Here is a 19,900-nt window from a genome sequence, read left to right as displayed (position 1 = left end):
CCTATGTATCATGCAGTACTATGAACCTGAAACCATGAGGTGAGGAAGCAAATTTCTTGCCACACAGCCACACCTTTCAAAAGGGTCAAACTAAATGTAAAACCATGAAAAGGACAAAAAGGATGTGCCAAATCTCACAATTTTGAAGAACAAATATTTTGTTGCACCAAATATGAATAGCAGTTACAAAGTTAATTCAGCATATGTGTCCACTAACACGGGAACAAATTTCTCAGATAAGAAACCTAGTCTAAATGCTTGTAACATAGAAAGAACTAAAGGCACAAAAAGCCAAGCTGTAGTGCCAAACAGGGCCCATGAATGATGAGGTTCAATTTTTGCAGGAGACATGAAATGCTACCAGATTTCTATTATTGTACCAAAATGTAAAACAAAAACAAGGAGTGTTTGTATGAGTAAAGTAGGTAAACTTTAGTGGAGGGGACAAATTCCAAGTGCACAAGAACCTGTGAGGGTGAATCTATGCTGAGAAAATAATCTTCAAATTTACAAAATAACAAGTGTACAATTTGGTGTAATTTTTACAGAGATTTTACAGATTTCATCAGCAGATAATTTCAAATTTAAATGCAAGTGAAATTTTACCAGATGGATCCAATACTGCTCTGCATGGTTAACCATACTGCCACAAATAGTACACAAAGCTGTATTAAAAATGAAGGACACATTCATAGTATTGTGTAGTGTACTGTCTGAAAACTACAATGTCATAGTTGTGGTAAGAACACTCTTTCATCAGAGTCCACCCAATCAGAGATGGCCCAGGGATGAAACAACACATTCCCACCTTAATCAAGAGTTTAGTTACTATTACAGAGACTCTTAAATGATTAGAATTAAAAGAAATGTATATAGATTTAAACAAGCTATGAATTAATAAATTTGGATTATGAAAATGTAAAGTAACAGCAACATCAGAAACTATTAATATACTGTAAATAGATTTTGAGTATTCAAATCATGATACTGGTGTGTCACAAAAATTAAGAAAACATTTCTAGCAAAGCTCATTATTTGAAGAAACTAGGCACTGTCTGAACTGGTTAGATTTCCTCAAAGTGACATAAACTATTGGTATATCATATAAGCAAAACTCTTTTGGTATAAAATATGAAGACAATTCCACTTTCATCTTCTAAAATTTCTGGCTACTGAGACACAGCAAAACACCAGTGTCCCAGAATCCTTTGCACCATTCAGTTGAGTGTGTATGGAACACATTACCAACACAGAAGAGGGAAATTTTTTTGCCTTTGACATACACTGCAATAACTAGCATATTTTGCGTCTGAACTTACCTAGATATATGAAGAATATGCAAATAACAATTCTAAATTGGTTGGGAGATATAAGCTCTGATCAGCAAACACTTTCTTCTTTGAAAGTATAAATATAGGCCAGCTGCTTGGCTAGACTCAAAGGTGCATAGTACTTCTAGCTGAAAAGGCACATGTTGAAACACTGGTGTCCTTGAATTCTCTGCATCAATGAGTCTAACGCATTGAACACACTATTCTCATAAAAAAAAGGTTTTTCTCCTTTGATGTACACTACAGCAATTAGTATATTTGCATCTGAACCTGATGCAAATACTCCTAAAATTTGATTTCCATAATTTACCACAACCGATCAAAAATTGTTTCCTACATAATGAGTAACCTTGATTATAGACTGTTAGTCTGACATTGTCAAAACTATATTTTCCCCAATCTAAAAGTGCAGTCTAATCTGAAAACCTCATGCATTTTCAAAACCAGTCAAAAGCTGACATCACTGCATGTTGACGAAAAATGTTTGCTTGTTCTCTCCTCTCTGATACTGATGGGAAACAAAACAGAAATAAGTGTCATAAAACAGAAATACCAGCATAAAGACAATACTTTGTAAATATTTTAATGATTCATTGATGAAATACAGTGCCAAAGATGAGCACAAAATGAAAAGGACTGAATACAAAATGATGACATATTAGCAGCTAATGATAATGTCAATATTAATAAGCAAAATAGCTTTTATTGGCTTTGCTTGATTGACACAAAATATATATATAAAAAAAAAAAAGATGAATAAGAACCAAAAAAACATGAATAGCAAGATTTAAAGAATAATCCAATCACAAATAATACAGTTCTATAAATCTTGCAACAATGTTGCCATATGTCTTTATATTTGTGTGACAACAACAGAAACTTCACCTCACTGTGTCTCTGCAGTAACCAGTTCAAACCACTGCCGGAGAGCTTCACTAAGAGTCTGTGGCAAAGAGTCAATGTCACGCAGAATGATGTAAAATGGGAAGGGAAAATGGTCCATGTAAGATTTGATCTCTGGCAACTGGCCAGATGCCTTAAAAACAGGAATCCTAATATCAAGGATGGAATCTCTGTTTATCGGATTGTCCAGTATAACAAACACAACAAAAAGATTAGCTGTTTGTGCTTGCCGCACAGCAGATTTCACATAGTCCATGCCTTCTGAAAAAAGACCTCTACCATCAGAAACTATCAGCAACAGTTGAGAGAAATCAGGACCCGATTGAGCAGAACGGTAATGCTGACGGCTTTCCATCATTAATGCAGAAGCTTGCTGCAAGAGCAAAGCAATATTTGTCTTCTTTTGTGTGAAAGTAAAATGCTGAAGGAGTCGAGCTCCTGAATGGCAGGAGAACTGTTCACCAAACGAGTGAATAACTTGCATGCTTTCCCCAAAGCTACAAATGGCAAGTTCACCAGTTTCTAGAAGACTCAAACCATTAGCAATAACTGCTAATGACTCAAATGCAAGCTGCTTGGAATGGTTGTCTATCATGCTGGAAGAATCATCAATTGCTAACATAATTTGGTACTGACGTTTACTTGGTTTCGTGCGTCTCAACCAGATTTTGTCTTTACGGAACTGACTGGCAATATAAGGTATTACTTTCTTCATGTTAATTCGTTTGCCAGTTCGATAGTCACCCTTTAGTTTTGTAGCTTGTGATGGCTCAAGAACCAAGCGGAGTTGTTCACATAGTTCCTGTGCAAGAGCATTTGTCATTTGCTCATACATCTGCCATAAATCACTAGCTTGTCGTTCAAAATCAACTACATTGCCATAATGCTGATTGGCTGACCAAATAGACAATTGTTCTTCAATCTCTGCCCTCAGTTCTTCCATATCAACAATATCCTCTTTGTCCAAATACTTGATCACAGTGTGTATTGAAGATTCAGGAGGTCTGCTGGCGCCTTCTGTTACTATCTTTGACCCAGGTATTTCTATAGAATTATCCTGTACTTGTGACTCATCGCCCTCAACAAGAGCATCTTCATCGTCGTCATCGTCTAGAACATATTCTTCAATTACATTCGGCTGTACACTGTTCTTAACAATGTTTGATTCAATCATCTCCACGTCGTCGTCATCCTCATCATCCTCATCTTCGTCAAAGTCTTCTTCTTCATAATATGAAGCATCTGAATCTTTGATGGACTCGATATCATCATCGTCTTCATCATCATCCTCATCATAATCAGCAGCACAAGCTTTCTGCTGATCCTCAGTCGCTACATCCATTATCTGTTGATCGTAATGTGATGTTGATTCAGTTACATGTTGATACAGATCTGCCTTTTCATCTTTTGGCTTCTCCACCTCTTCCTCCATTCCAGTATCGTGATGAATCTCTTCAATAGTTCTAGCATGTCTTTGGTGGGGTTTGTCTTGCATTCCAAGACTGCGATTGTCATCGGTCATACCAGGCTTTCGGGTCTGGGGTTTCTGGCTATCATCCTCATTTGTTCCATGACTAATTTCAGTAGATGTCTTACTGTGATAGGCCTCAGCATCACTTGGTGCCGTATTGGCACCATCTGTTTGTTGTTTTCTGTCTTTCTCTTTCTCATTATCACCTCCTGTGTCCAATGCAAATTCACATTCAGCCTTTTGGTTCTGATCATCAGTCATGCCATAAAACTTAGAAGCATCCTTGACAGCTTCACTATCATCGTCTTCTCCACTCTCATCCTTGTTCTCCTCTTTTAACTCTACAACTGCAGGTATGTCATCTATGTTTTTAGTTTTCTCTGATTCTTCATCTTCCGCATCGCTCATATCTGCCTTATTGTCTTTAACACCTTCCTCCTCTTCCTCTACACCCTCATCTTCTTCAACTGATTCCGGAGGTGCAGTAGGATCCTCTTTTGATTTTCCTTCGTTCCCAGAACCATCTTCTTCCTCCATCTCATCAGCCTTTTTATCCTTTTCTGCTTCTCTTTCCTGTGTTTCAGGTTCTTCATCCATAGATGCAGTCTCTTTGTCTTCAGTTGGGTCTTTATCTTTCTCTTCATCTTCCTGCAATGATGTATCCATCTTTTCCTCTTTCTCTTTATCATTTTCAGCCTCATCCAATTTCAAATCTTCTGGTAGTTCCAGATTCTCAGCAGTCTCTTCTTGTTGAGGTTTACCATGATAGGGGTCAACTTTATCATTACATTCACTTTCATCCATTGCTTCAGGTTCATTCACTTTATCCTCTTTCTTATCTTCTGGATTTTCTTTCCCTTCTTCCTCCTCCTCCTCCTTTCCTTCATCTTTATTCTTTTTCTCTTCTGCTTTTACTTCATTCTCATTTTTGGCAACAATCTGTTTTTCCTCTTCTTGGCCAGCACCAGTACCACTTTCTTTCTCTTCTTCCATTGGAGTTTCTTCATCTTCTTCATCAGATCCCCAAAGTTGCTCATCAAGTTTATCAGATCCTTTGCTTTCGACATCTCCCATTTGCTTGTCAATATCTTCTTCATCTTCATTTTCATTTTCAGAATCATTTTCATCAACTTCTTCATCTGGATCATGAATTTTGCCATCAAAATCTTCAGACATTTCAATTGCGTTATCCTCTGATGCTATATCTGGCTGGTTTTCAGGCTCATCAGGTTTCTGCTTGTCTTTATGATGAACATCTTCCAATTGGTTTTCATCCTCTATCTGGTCAGATACATCTTTCACTCCTTCACCTTCACCCATCCCTGCATCTTCTTTATCCTCAAACTGAGTAGCGCCTTCTTGTGTTTCATCTGACAATTCAGGCAGGATAAAGAACCCTTTTGTTGCAAGTTCAATGAAATGAGTCAAGAGTTCAGAATACAACTTGGCTGTTGTTCGGTATGCAACCAACAGGTACAGCAGATAATTCTCCAATAAACATTCAAACAACTCAAGCAAAGGAAGACAGCCGACAAAGCATTTCAACCAAATGGATTTCATTGATAACTCAGAAGCCATTTGTTGCTGACTGAACTTAGCTAAATGTTCACTGGGTGACTGTATGACTTGTAGTAGTTCCTTGATAATTTTGAAAACTTTGTCACAATCTAAATTCTTGATGTCAGTAAACAAAGATTGCTGGAGACACTGTGTTAGATGACCATTAAGTATCTCAATATCATTATCACATGTTTCAGGAGAGGAGCCTTCTTTATCACCACTACCTTTGGGAGGATCATCACTTTTAGCTGTTTTTTTATGGGCTTCCAGTAACTTCTGTATAGCAAGTAAGACTTGCTTGATTAGATTATCAAAACTGTCAGTTAAATCATTAAGTGACATGTCAAAAGGCAATGTTCTGTCTTTCTGGTTAACATCAGAAAGACCTTCACAGTCGGATGTTTGACCACTGAGTTGTTGTGTCATAGTTGTAAGAACTTCTGTTTTCATGTCACTCTGTCTCTGTTTCCATATAAAAAATGCATTGGTGTTGGTTTCAATTTCTAACTGGAGAAATGAAAGGGATTCACTGAAGGAACTGTCAGAATTATATTCTGGTTCTAAGAACATTCTTTTGATTTGTTGTAAAGGTACCAATGACTCCTTAAGTCGAAGATAACCAGCATCTAAGAAACATAAGTCGTTCCAGGAGAAAATGCTTTTGGTTTTAAGTTTAGTGACAGGTTTTTTCAGAATAGTTTTCAATTTGGACAGGATGTCATTTATTTTTTCAATACACACATTCCATGTTTGATTATTGATGGACATAAATGCAGTCTGTGGCAGCATGTGCACAGGTAATGGTGTTACACATGATGTGTTTCCAGAAGGATTGGCCTGGGGACAACATTTTAGTAACATTTGGAATTGGCTGAGGCCTTGCCAACACTTCACAGAAACATTCTCTAGAGTGTCTAACCATTTTGAGAATTCTGCTTGAGATGGAAAAGATGAAGATTTGAGTAGAGCTGGATTTTTTATCTCTAGGATCATTTTGTGATACTGGCAGTAACTTTTTGTGAAAGCAGACAATTTGGCATGTTGGTTAAGCAGGATTTGTTTTAAATGTTCGCTGTATCCACGACACCGATCAACGTTACTTAAACCAAAGTCTTTTGCTTCTGGGTTTTCTAAAATCACTTTGAGCTGGGCTTGTCGTGCTAAGCAATTCCAGTAATACTGCTCTCCAGATTGCCACATACTTTTAAAAACCGGAGCATAATGGGGTGAACTTGTTCCTATCATGTCTATAGAAGTCTTGACATCAACAGGATCAACATACAGAAAATCATCACTGTGACGTTGCTCAGATCTTATCAAGCCCTTTTTGTAGGAAAGGCCAATTTTGGTTAAGTTTCGATATAATTCAGATAAGCCTTGTCTCTGCTTCAAGTTAATGTGTTTGGCTTGTTTCTTCTGCTTTTCTATTTCGAGTGATGGTGAAACATGTAATCTGCTCCTTTCTTCAATGCCTTCTATTACTTCACAGGTAAACTCATCAAAAGCTAAGAGCAATTTTAAGTAAGGAGTCTTCTTTTCAAGATCATGATAATGTTTACAAGCCCGAGGCATTAGGTGAGTCAATCGTGACATCAAACTATTTTCTGGAGCAAGTGGGAGACAAATTTCAAATTCTTTGTTTGCACATTTATCTTCTGTGAGAGCTATAGGACGCATCCACACCTCAGCAGATAAATCTTCATTATTGGTGTCAGTGTTAATTAGACTTTTATTACTTGCAAGGACAGTTTTAACAGACTCATGGAGTATCTTCTTAAAAGACCGAATATGTTTGTGGACAGTTCGGTGTGTCTTATCAGTATCCTGTTTCAAAGCCCAATAATTAATATCATTCCAACGAGCTATCTTGACAAATCCTTTCAGCTCTTTTTCAATTGGCACTCTCTTTTGTTCAATATCAGCCTCAACAAAAGGCAAAAACTGCTTATAAAACTCATGTATATTCCAGAGTAATCTGCACATTAGTTGTTGTTGAGGTGAAGTATCCATGTTTATTAGTTGGCAGTGGAATGCATAAACTATCTGAAGGCGAGCTTTAAACTCACCCAGACTGGAGTTCTCCAAGAAAAGTTTCAATGATGCAATTATTTCCTTCTCTATATCTGAAACTGGTTTGCTCTTATCAACATCATCAGTTTCGGGTGTCACAAAAGATATTACAAGTTGGTAGAGATGGAACCACCACTGGCATGCTTCAATTTCTACTTCATGAGAAGTAATATCCAAAGAATTCTTCCAGTAGCTAAGTTCAAACTTCCGCCAGTCAACAATCAGATTTGAAATATCATGTAACTCTGTTTCAAGAGACACGTGTTTAGCAGCAACACTTTCCCAGTCTTGTGCCTTGTAGAGAAGAAGTTCCAATCCGGATAGAATTTTCATAATTGGACTGGTTAGTGGAAAAGTAAGAATTCTTTTTGATATAGTTTCCAGTTGTCTCAATGTCGGATGATCTGGCCATTCTTCCAGTAACTGACTAAGTCTCTGTAGAAGACGCCGCAGAACTGGTTCAGCCTGAACAATCTCTGAAATGTTAGCATCTTGATAGACATCATAGTAGCGCTCAGGTGCAGGTTCCTTAACAACACCTAATTTAGTTGTTTCATTATGATTGATTACTTCTTCTAAAGCAGCAACTACTAAAAGATGCCCACCAACAACTTGCATGTCGTAACCTTCATGTAAGCAGGCTTTCAGATAAGAAGATAGAGACATAGCAGTTTTATAGTTGAGCAGAAAAGGTTTGAGTAGATCAACCCCGACCCCAGGGTCATATTGTTCAGGGGAGCCAGGGGCTATCCAATGTGAATTTTTGGTGTAATTGGTAAAAATTTGATGGTGTATGGTACAGATTTCTTTCATCTCTTCTTTAGTTATTAACAGGGAAAGAGGTTCATCTTCATCAGTATCAGCAGCTGAGTTATCACCACCTGATTTATTACCAACATTATTTGATGATTCATCTAAAAGATTGCTTGGAATGAAATCAATGAAGTCATTTTGATAATTGGGAAATCTCTTTTTGAAGTCTATTTCATTAAGCCTCTCGTCATTGGGGCTACTGTCATGATGAATTGTCTTGAAACGATACAAACTATCTCTTTCTTGTTCAAGTCTTTTCTGCTCCTCTTGTTGCTTGTGCCATGAACTAACAAACAAACGAAGAATGCTGGCAAAGCGATCTAGTACAGGTGAGCTGAGTTCTTGAGCTGTGAGGACGTGATTTTTTAAATGGCAAAGGCCACTGAGCAAAAGTTGAGAGTGAATCTCCTGATTAGTTCTACTAATGGACTTAGAGTCATCTGTTTTCGTTTGACTAGAAACAACAGCATGACTCAGCTGCAAAGTGAGATCTGATGTTAAAGCTGTAGCCAACTCAAGGAAATTAGGATAATTTCTGCTGCAGCTTGGGAACTTTGCCATGCATACACATAAGTTTTCCAACCAAGAAAATTCTGTTTCGTTTGAAAGATTACACAGTTTGGCCAGTTTTTGCCGGCAGCATGTTGTCTGTAAACTCTGCATTATCAATGCAAAACCATGACTCATTTGATAAAGAGAAGAATAAAATGGTGTGAGTATATCTCGATACACAGGATAATTAATCTGCATTTTCTGCACAAAGTTGTGGACAGTCTTTTGCCAACTTTCCAGCTCTTGAAGCAAACGAGAGACTTCATTACTTTCAAAATGTTCTTCAGACATTGTCTTTGCCTTATGTAAAAATGTGAGAATCAACTCGTGTGATCCAGCAGCCATGTGATAGTTTGCATATTCTTGTTTAATCATGGGGAAACTGGAGATATCAGGACGATAAGCAGTCCTACTCAACAAGCCATGTACTTTGTTGGTTAATTTTTCCCGATATTCCATTAGCCAAATAATCTGTGGGTGAAGCTGGTTGTGGCACAGATCTAAAAATGACTGACCATTCATAAGTTCATTGAACAAATTTTCCATTTTCAGTTCTAAATTGATCATTTCCAAGTCCTCCTGGAGATGAGACAGTTTAAGCTTGTCCCTCTCTACAGGGTCCAAATGACCACAAGGACCAAGTAAATAGCTTTGTAGAAGGCCAACAAGAACTAATGCTGTTCCAATGCTCATTGCAGAGGTGTTACTCTCATTTGCATCTAAGAACATGTCTTGAACGCAGTTGATTGCTCTCTCGGTAAGTTTGACAACTATTTCATCAAAATAGCAACAATCTTTCATGTGGCTAAGGAAAGTGTTAATGTGGGTAGACTTGTTATTCATCAAATGTAAATCTGGGACATCAGACTCACAAAACTGAGGTAAAGTGAAACCAATAGCCATGAGAGTGTGTTGTAAACTCTCTAGAATATTCTTTCGTTCAATATTTCTGCCATTAAACTGAAGACTGGAAAGAGATGCTGTATGAACCCAAAGGTGGGATCGGATTTTGGCAAATAGCTGAGCTTCATTTTTGTGATGACCAATTGCTACCTGCGGCAGTAAAACACAATTGTCCGTGGAGAAACGATAATTAGAACTTCCATAAGACTTTAGTTGATGTGAAGATATAAGAGAATGTATAACTTCAACCAGACAACTGCTTATGGCAATGCCAGGTCCAAGGATTCTTTCGGATAGTTTGAAATCATCTAAACTTAGTCCATTAATGGAGTTCTTCCACCAATGCTGGAAATAGGACGACAGAATGGTAGAATAGAAACTTTTAGAATTACCCTGTCCAAGAGATGAGAGCAGTTTGCGGTATTCAGCAAGATTTAATGGTGAAACAACAAGATGTTGTTTCATAAATTCTATAAATGGTGGCAGCCAGGTTACTAATTCAGGTTCATGCTGCTCCAATAAGAAATTGAGAATCCTTCTTTCAACAGCCAATACAGTATGTTCATAGAGTGGCCACAAACGTTGATCATTGTCCAATGTTTGTACTGAAGTACTACCTTGACATTCAGAATCTTGTTCTGAGCTGTCAGGTGAATGAACGCTGTTTATTTTTAATTCCAAATTGTCAAGAAGGGATTCAAACATTTGCTGGTTCTCGGTTGATTTCATTCTACTGTTCAGTTGGGTGATTAGTTCCACAAATTGTTCAGTTATGTTTGCTCTGTTTAGTTTTAACAAATCTGTTTGCAATAAAGTGATTTGTTTGATTTTGTCTTCAGCAAATATATCTATTTTTTCAGCAAGACATTGTAATTTTTGCCACTGTAGATATTCCCACTTAGAGAAAAATGGTGTTGGATTGCCCCAAGAAGCAAGAATTTTTTTCAGCAGCTTTGAAGAAGACTTTCTATCAGAGAGCAAGTCATGGAGATGGTTAATGACTTTGTCGATTTTGTCAGACAGTTTAACAGGACTATTATGACTAATTAATGGCATCAACAGTTTTGAAAATGTCCAGTTCCAAACAAGACTAAGATTAGCAGCACTCGGAGGGGATAGTTCTCTTTCCCAATGCAATAATGCCACATCCAAAAGACGATTCAACCAAGGTAGTCCACAGTAAATCTGATAAAACTGTTTGTCAGAACAATCTCCTTGTTCACTAAAAGCTGCCCGAAGCTCCTGGCGAAGACCAACCAATATGTTATCAATGTACACAAAGACTTTCAAATGAGCAGAGTTTTCAGATGCGATGTTCTGTGTACCTTCACAGAGAGCCTCCCATTTCTTGTATTTCTCTTGGCTTAGCTGCCATTCAACTGTCAAAACTTGTGATAGTTTGATTCTGTTAATAACTCCAGTTAACTGTTCCAAGAGACTGATGGTGGACGTTGATTCTGCATTGCATACTGACATCATTTTGTATAAAGCTTGTTTGTTCCACTGAAAATCATAGGGCCCTCTCATCAGGATCTCTGCTCCATTATTACAAGTCTTCATGCTGCTCAGACAGTTCAGTAAAATATCTTTAAGTGGATGGCCAAACAGAGCAATCAGTGTGACCTGCGTAAGCTCCGGAAGGTCATGCTGACCACAAACAAATTTCCAACCACCATAAGTAGATAAGTCAGAGCAATTGACTTCCAGCTGGACTTCAGTTAACAATGGTGAAATAAGTTCACTACAGAGTTTCCAGTTTTGGCCATGAACATGATTGGTCACAAGTTGAATGAAGTTGGCCAGAGGCCATCGAGATGAAGATACATTTGGGCAACAATATGCAGATGACAAAACTTGCCTGAGAACTTCAATATATACACTAACCAAGTGCTGGGCATGGGTCAGTAGAGGATATGAACAATATTGTTGAATTAAAGGTAAGGATGCAGTGGGGAACTGTGCACGAGATGTTCGGATGCTTCCATCAGAGTTACAAAGTGAAAATTCCGAATTCAAATTTTCTACACCAGCAGGATCTTCTAGAATGTAAATTTCAACTCCTCTGTTTCTCATGGCACGAGAAATATTTCCATATTTGGGGTCCATTGTAAAAAAAAGTCTGAAATTTGAATGGGGAGCAATTTCTGGAACTTCCCCATCGATGACTCCTCTTTCGCTGACAGTCAGAACACCCGAGGGTTCTAACAAAGCATTCAAACGGTCAAGTACTGATGGATTGCAGAAGTTAACATTTTCGACCAATAACCAGTCACCAGACTGCAGGGCTCGCACCAAAGTACTGTTAATCCACTCAAATGTATTACTGTTGGAGGTGTTCTCAATACGTTCTAGGGATTGACTTAATGTAGTCAACTGACTGTCCATTTCCAACAGTTCGTTGCTGTCTTCCCGGTTCAGATTAAGCAGCTGTCCTATGATGATATCCAATTCTTTTATTTGTTTCTTCATCAAACTTAGTTCGTTTGCACTAGACATTGAAGATCCTTTGTTTGGTACAAAGCAACAGTACTTATGCCACGAGTGATAGAGGTAGGCAATATTATTCTCAACATCAGTAAAATGACCGAGTGCAAGCTGTTTACGAGAAGAATGATCTATAGCTTGTTTCACTCGGGTAGCAATTTCTTCAATATGACAACCAATGTCAACTTGTTCAAATCCACCAAGAAGCTCAGTAGTATCCATGGCACTGTTCATAGGAAGGACTTGGAGCCGATTGCCTGTTAACTCAGCTAACATTTGGACAGTACTGGTTTTACCACTATTTTGGCTCCCGATAAGAATGGTCATCCAATTCATTTGAACACATTTCATTAATGACTCAAGAACAGGAAGCATTTGGGGCAATAGCTTGAGACTCTTGCTACTTTCAATATTAATAGAGTATTCTTGATGTCTCTGCAGAAAAGAATGGCCACACTGAACCCAGTCTAGACTAAGTGAGAAATGACCACTAGGTCGATAGATTGGAGCCAGACAAGAAAAAGTTTGTTGATATAATTCAATCACTTTGTCTCTGTCTAATTTGGTCTGCATTCTGTCTGCATAAATAAGATTTAGATACTCTCCTGGATCAAATGAGTCAGGGGATTGATTATCAATGAGCAGTTCACACCAACGAAACAAATCACGAAGGTTAAATTCCCAGGGACCACCTTTTTGGCCCCATGAATGCAAAGACACCACTTCAGTTTGCATTTTCATGTTAAAATGAACCATATTGGAGAGAAGTTTTTCAGGAATTGATGGATACATAGTTGTAGCTATGAGCTGGAGATCTCCTCTGTTGAGTGCATCAATAAATACTTTTGTGAATCGGTTCAAAAAAGAACGTGGTAGTCCTTTCCGTCCGCCACCTTGATGATACGGGTTCTGGCAGGCAAAGATACGTGTACTGGCTTGCTGAATATAAAATGTCTTGCCTAATTCTGGAATGAACACTTCTCCACGGTGATCTAAACATGCATTTAATCCTTCCAGAACAGATTGTGAGGCCAAATTTAATTCATCTAAGATAATCCACTGTCCACTCTTGAGAGCTTGTAACAATGGCCCGTCACGCCAACTGAACAGTCCTGATCCTTCTCCTTCAACAGGCAAATCAGCACCAAAAAGATCAGATACATCAGTCTGTTCAGACAAGTTGATACGGACAAGTTCTTGCCCAGCTGCCTCAGCAATGGCAGCAACTAAACTTGTTTTTCCTACGCCTGGTGAACCTTCCAACAGAATTGGTCGGGGGAGCTGCAGTGCCCGGAGTATTCTTTGAGCATTCATGCAAGTTGTTGGTGCATTGAAAGCATACTTTTCACTTTGAAACCTTTGAGAATCAGCACGAGGTATACTAAATGGTGGAATAGTAAAATGAGTGTCAGAACAAATAGCAATTTCACTAGAATAACCTGTTGGTCTTTTATCAAAAAGTTCAAGTGTCTCCATAGTCAACTTCTGTGTTGAGCTGTTGTTCACTTGCCAAAGGAGGAATTGTAAGCATTCTTCTTTGAAATTTTGTATTTCAACTTCTCTGTTTACTCGTGCAGTTGTCCCTGTCCCCAAACTATCAAGGAAAACTAGACACGCACCATGTACATAAGCAACAGAAGTATCCACTTTAGATATTTCCATTAATTCATCATCATCATCCTCATAAGACAAGGAGCAGGTGTTGAGAAAGTCCACCCAACAAAGAAGATCTCGAATGCTGACAACACACTTTTTGCCAAAGTCTGTACAAGTAAACCATTCAACAAAAGTCATTATAGCATTAGCAATGTCCATCTCGTCATCTTCTGTATCGCCTTCAGATGATCTATCAGAGAAACGAATGCTTGGCTGGAGGTTGTGTTGAATGATGCTTACCATATCCCCAGGAGATGCAACTTGGGGACACCAAATCTCAGTAAATCGATTCCGTAGTGCAGGTGAGAGCTCTTTCTTTCCAAAATCTCCACCTGGGTTCATTGTTGCAAGTACACGGAAGTCTTCTTTGGCAGTAATCAATGGAACTTTATTTTCCACAGCATCACCACTGCCTTTCTCTGAGAGCAGTAGAGTACGTTCGGGTTCCAGCACACTGTTCAGGCGTTCTAAAACAGAATCTTCAGCAAGAGATATTTCATCAACTAGAAATGGAGAACTCGTTTGCATAGCTTGCACCAGTGGGCCATCAACCCACTCAAATAGCTTATTTACATGCTGATTATCGTCATTTTCTTCAGTTTCCATGTTATTTGAGTTTCGTACTGGACGTAGGCCACCTAAGAAATCAGAACCTTCAGTATTGGAGTGACAGTTGATGGAATACAATTCTTTTCCTTCCATAGCAGCATACATCTGACAGACTGTCGTTTTACCACATCCTGTATCACCAACAAGTAAGACTGGTTCTTTATACTGCAAGGCTTGATTCACAAGGACAGCTAACCGCTGCATGTTGCAGGTCCAAAAGATATGCATAAAGTTATCAAGCGTATCACTTGTTAATCTTTTCAACATGGCCATTGTTGTAATAGATGTCTCTGAAGATAAATTGAACAAACTATCTGGACACACTTTACGTCGGAAAAACTTCTGAAGAATGTCCCGTACAATATCTTCTTCCTCTGGTTTCCGCATCTTGCCACCTATCAACATATAGCCATGATCTGCCATATGCTGATTCCAATCGTAGTTACTCTCGTCAGCTACAGAGCAATGATAACGATTTGCCCAACGAAACAAGTCACGTAAGGTCATGAGGCCTTGTTTTCCAGCAAAGACAGCTGAGCTGCTACGGCGTGTCTGTAGCTCCAACATGACTTTTACTAGTTTCTTAGCATATGATAGTGGTATGTCACATCTCTGACTCAGAATTGTCTCCAATTCATCACTGGGTATTTCATCAAAGTGGAGTTCAACAAACCTGTTGCGAAATGCACGAGACAATGCTTTTCTTCCACCATAATGACCAGGAGGATTTTGTGTGGCAAACAGCATAAATTTAGGATGTGCTTTTACCATTTCTTGTGTTTCTGGAATGAAAAGTTCTCGGTTGTCATCTAAAAGACGGTTCAGTGCTTCAAGGACATCAGTAGGAGCCAGATTGAGTTCGTCCAAGATAATCCAATAACCTTGCCTCATAGCTTCAACAAGCACACCTTCTTTGAAAGCTAACTTTCCTGTCTCATCAGCTGCGTAACTGCCAATGTATTCTTGCAAGTCTGTGTGTTCGTGGTTATTAATCCGCACACAACGATGGCCAGTTGATGTTGCCAACCACTGCACAAGACTAGTTTTACCAACAGACGTTTCTCCTTGTAATAAAACAGGGTGTCTCCCAATTGAAACAACTCTCGCAAGGTCTTTTAGGTTTGCTCGAACAGAAGGTGTTAGGATGTATTTTTCTGGAACCTGTGGCTCACATGAACCAACAGGAATCCAATAACCTTCAAATTGTAGGTGTTTACTGATGGTGGGCTCTGGTATGGGTCTTTTTAACAATGAATTAATGTCAGCTTTTTGAAGCAGTAGGCGACAAACCAACTGTTCAACTAATGGGTATGAGGAACGATCTAATTGAGTGAGGAAACTCATACAAAGACTTTCATACAGGGTTCGATTTATCACTCCGCCAGGATTAAATGATGCACACATCAGGGCACGACAGAAAGTTCTTAAACTGTAATGTGGTTTATGGCCTGTGCCGTCAGTAAGCTGTTTGGTAGCTAGAACACGAACTTGCATGTAGAAATTGACCAGTCCATCTATTTGAGAAGGGGACAATGACAAACCAGATAAATAATCATTCACCAACACTTTCAAATCCTGAACATCATTCAACTCATCAACATAAAATTCCATGAAACGGTTTCTCACACTTGGAGTGAGTGCTTTTTTACCAACATCAGTGGCAGGATTCATGCAAGCAAAAAGACGGAAATTTGAATGCCTGATCACAGGTTCAAGATCTCCTCGTTCAGAAAGTACAACAGAACCAGATTTGCTTTCCAGTAAGCTACTTAGACATTCCAATGTTTCTGTAGTGGCCAGGTTGATTTCATCAAGAAGAACCCAATCTCCTTTCTTTAGTGCCTTCACCAAAGTTCCTTCAATGAATGTGAATGCTAAAGTGCTTTCAGTTTTCTGCACTTGGAGACGTAGCTGTTTTAACTTCTTATCTTGAGTTTTCCACAGCATCCACATCTCAGAATTTTCAGTCTGGTTCTTTATGGCTGATTTAATGGTATGTTCCATCAAGGTAAACATATCTCTCCAAGACTTTTTGCAATAGCAGTTCTCAATGTGAGTTAAAAATACAACATTTTGCTTCCGAGAAAAAGTCTTACAAAATAATTCTTCAAAGGAATCTTTGAAAGGTTTTACAACCAATTTGAGGTCAACTGGTTTGAAGCCACCAAGAAGATCAGTACTGTCACTCTGTTGATTCATATTGATCACCTGTAAATTGTGTCCAAGTTGATTAGCTAAGTACTGAATAGTTGAAGTTTTGCCAGTTCCTGTCTCACCAACAAGCAAAACAGGATCATTGTTTTGGACACAGGCAGCTACTTTTTCCAAAAGAGCAGATGACTGCCGTGTAAAAGAGAACAGACGGTGGTGAGAAGATTCTATGGGTTTAGTCGAATGTTTAATTTTAGGCAGGATAACTCTTCCAACTAGGAATTCATAAGTGGAAATTTGCACATTTGGTTTGTATTTCATGCAGTAGTATTCGGCTTTTGATTTGGTGATATTTAACTTGGCACCTATTGCTTCTGCAAGCTGCAACCGACGTTTCGGGCAACTGATGCTGAAACAGAAGCAATCAAGAGTTTCTTGAAAAACAAGTTGGCTAATTGCAGAGGATGTTAAATCATAACAAGCAATTCTTTTGCACCAGTTCAAGAGATCTCTGGTTGATATTAATCGCTTGTCATGGGAAAAGAACTTGCTATTGAATTTGTTGTCATCATCCACTTCCATCATTCCCACATGCTCCCCACGTGACAACAAGAAATAAATTTCAAGTAGACGGTCAATGATAGAATGTAATGCAGGATATTTCTGGGAAATTATTTCATAAAGTTCGTCTTTAGATAATGGGTCTAAATTGAGCTTTGTCCAATTTTTTTCTAATAGTGCAGACATTGCACTACTGTAACTACTGATATATGAACCGGTGCCAGGAAGAGTACGGTAGGTAGCAAATAACTGAAATCCAGGGGAGGCAGTTATTTTCTGTCCACGGCTGGGAATCATCAAAGCTTTGTTTTCAAGGAGGGGTAACAATAAAGAAATAACATCCATAGGAGCATGGTCAATGTCTTCCAAAAGAACCCAATAACCTTCAGATACAGCTCGTGTTAGGATCCCTGGCTGCCAAACAAATTCTCCAGGCACATCAGTACACTGATAAATGCCCAACAAGGCTCGGCTGTCAGTCTGATCTCCAAGTTGAAGTTTTAGTAGATGGGAACTTTTCCGACGACCTGTCATCTGAGCTAGACATTCAACTAAGCAAGTTTTTCCGCACCCAACAGGACCTTGTAGTAGAACTGGACAACCAAGGTTAACTTCATGTCCTAGATGTTGCAAGTTCTTATCTGTTGTGGGAACAGATACAAGTTCTGATTCCATACCTCGAGGTTTTCTCAGAATTTTAGGAAGAAGTATGCCACTGACAGAAACAACATGTGAATCAAGGAGTTTGTTTTCAGCCAGGTAAGTAGCAGTCTTTAGCTGTTTGTCATTTACTCTATTGTCATTGACATTTGTTTCTGGCCAAAGCAGAAGCTTTCTATAGCGTAACATCAGTTGGACCATTTCTTCACGTTGAAAGTAACGTTTCATGAGAGTATCTCGCTGGCGTGCAGACATCTGCAAAAGAGTTGCAAGTGTCTGCACAGTAAACCACTGGACATCTTTGTTAGCATTTGATAAAAATGGTAATAAATGTTCCGGTGAAATCACTGATTCAGATTCACGACCAAAAATCACAACACAGCGATAAGCTGTCTGGACAAGTTCTAAAGGATGGGAGTCTGATAATGATAACTGACTGTACTCCAGTCTCATTTTTTTGGATGCTGGTTCAGTAACATCTTGCTCTGAATACAAGAAAGGTGAACTGTTTTTGAGATATAATATAAAAAATTTCTTAAGTGAAGGGCATGTACTAACAGCTTTACTGAGAGCAATGCAGAATGTTTGGTGCAATGAAGTGGTCTGACTGCTCTCACTACTCACTACCATGCTTTTTACTCTCTCAACCAAATCTAATAGAATTGTACTGCTACAATATGTTACATCTTCAGTACATGTTGGATGAAGGAATAATTCTGCTAGAAGTGCAAGAACCTCTTGTTTATTTGATGTAGTCCATTCTTCTTTATGCTGGAGTTCTTGGAACTTTGAAGAGCAATACTGATTCCTCTTGCAAAGTTGAAGGACCAGATCTGCTAGTGGGTTAGCCATCCTGGGGAAGTTGATGTTTCAAGCCAACAGGTGGTGCAAGTCTTGTTAGTTTCTGGAGTATTTCACCGTCTAGGCCAAACACTACTGCATGAAAGCCTCTGTAAGTAGCAATATAAATAGTATTTGTGAGGGATGGTGCATAAAACTATATTATTATTTTTAAAAATACTAAATTTAAATTAAAATATGAAAATTATGGTTAGTATTTTAATGTAATTTATTGTTTTAAATTATAAAATTTTAGAAATTTAAGTCTACGATAAATGAAAGAAGATACTATATTCTTAATAAAGAAAACAGTGAAATAAATGACCCAGTAAAACTGCTTAGATAATTACAGAAAGAAAAAACCAATGTAAACTTATTCAGACTTGATATAAAAGTAACACAACATTTCTGTGACTATTTCTCAGAACAGATAGCTTATGTCTCAATTTTCAAAATAATCAAGAATTTGGAGTGATATACTAAAATATTATAATACAGTGTTTGGGATATAAAGGTTCTTATATAAAACTATGATGGAACTGTTTCCAGCTGAAATCCTGCACTAACAATCATGCAATCAAAATTTCAGACAGATTGATTTAATCCTTTAGCATTCAAGCTGGCCAAAATATTTAACCTGTTTTGTGTTGTATCTGGCTAGATCTGGCCTCCCACCTCAACCATTTGATGTCATTCTAAAACTAAACAATCACATCAAAGAAATCTTTAAACAAGATAATGCATGATTAATTCAAAACAATATAAACAAACATTACATTTGACAGAGTAATAAGAATACTGAAGGGTTCATGGGACGAAGAGTGGTTGCTATCAAAATGGAAAGAGAAAGATGTTCTTATAGCAATATTTGTTATTTCGCAATATATAGCTGGTTTGCGTATGCATTGTGCATTAGCAGATGCACCTAACAAAAACTAGCAACATTACTTCTTGTACAAAACATGTTAGCTGGCATTTATTATAATTACTCTCAATCACCATTTCTCTCTCATTCTAAAAGAGCAATCATCATCGTTTAACGTCCATTTTCCATGCTGGTATGGGTTGGACAGTTTGACTGAAGTCTGGAAACCCAGTGGCTGCACCAAGCTCCAATCTGATCTGGTAATGCTTCTATAACTGGATGCCCTTCCTAATGCCAACCACTCCTAGAGTGTAGTGGGTGCTTTTTATGTGCCATCAGCACAGGAGCCAGTCAGGTGGGCTTGACATCAATCACATTTGGATAGTGCTTTTTATGTGCCATGGTATGGGGGCCAGTCAGGGGTACTGGCATCAGCCACGTTTGGATGGTGTTTTTTACGTGCCAGTCAAG

The 19,900-nt window shown here is 38.4% G+C and overlaps 1 protein-coding gene across 2 annotated transcripts in view; it reads right to left on the bottom strand.

Moving 5' to 3' along the window:
• Nucleotides 1-1,898: 1,898 nt before the first annotated feature.
• Nucleotides 1,899-19,900, bottom strand: part of LOC115221293 (midasin-like) — a 31,035-nt gene continuing 13,033 nt past the window's right edge. Inside the window, exons 2-3 of one of the 2 annotated variants that reach the window (XM_036510862.1) lie at nt 2,205-18,674; nt 1,899-2,169 (exon numbers count right to left, since the gene is read on the bottom strand). In XM_036510862.1, the coding sequence (XP_036366755.1) occupies nt 2,218-18,576 (16,359 nt within the window). In that variant the 5' untranslated portion in view covers nt 18,577-18,674 and the 3' untranslated portion in view covers nt 1,899-2,169; nt 2,205-2,217. Of the gene's footprint in view, nt 18,675-19,900 lie in introns of both variants that reach the window. The other variant, XM_029791441.2, reaches the window with a different exon arrangement.

Source organism: Octopus sinensis, linkage group LG18 (assembly GCF_006345805.1).
Source record: "Octopus sinensis linkage group LG18, ASM634580v1, whole genome shotgun sequence".
Lineage (NCBI taxonomy): Eukaryota > Metazoa > Mollusca > Cephalopoda > Octopoda > Octopodidae > Octopus > Octopus sinensis.
This window is presented reverse-complemented; position numbering and strand designations above follow the sequence as displayed.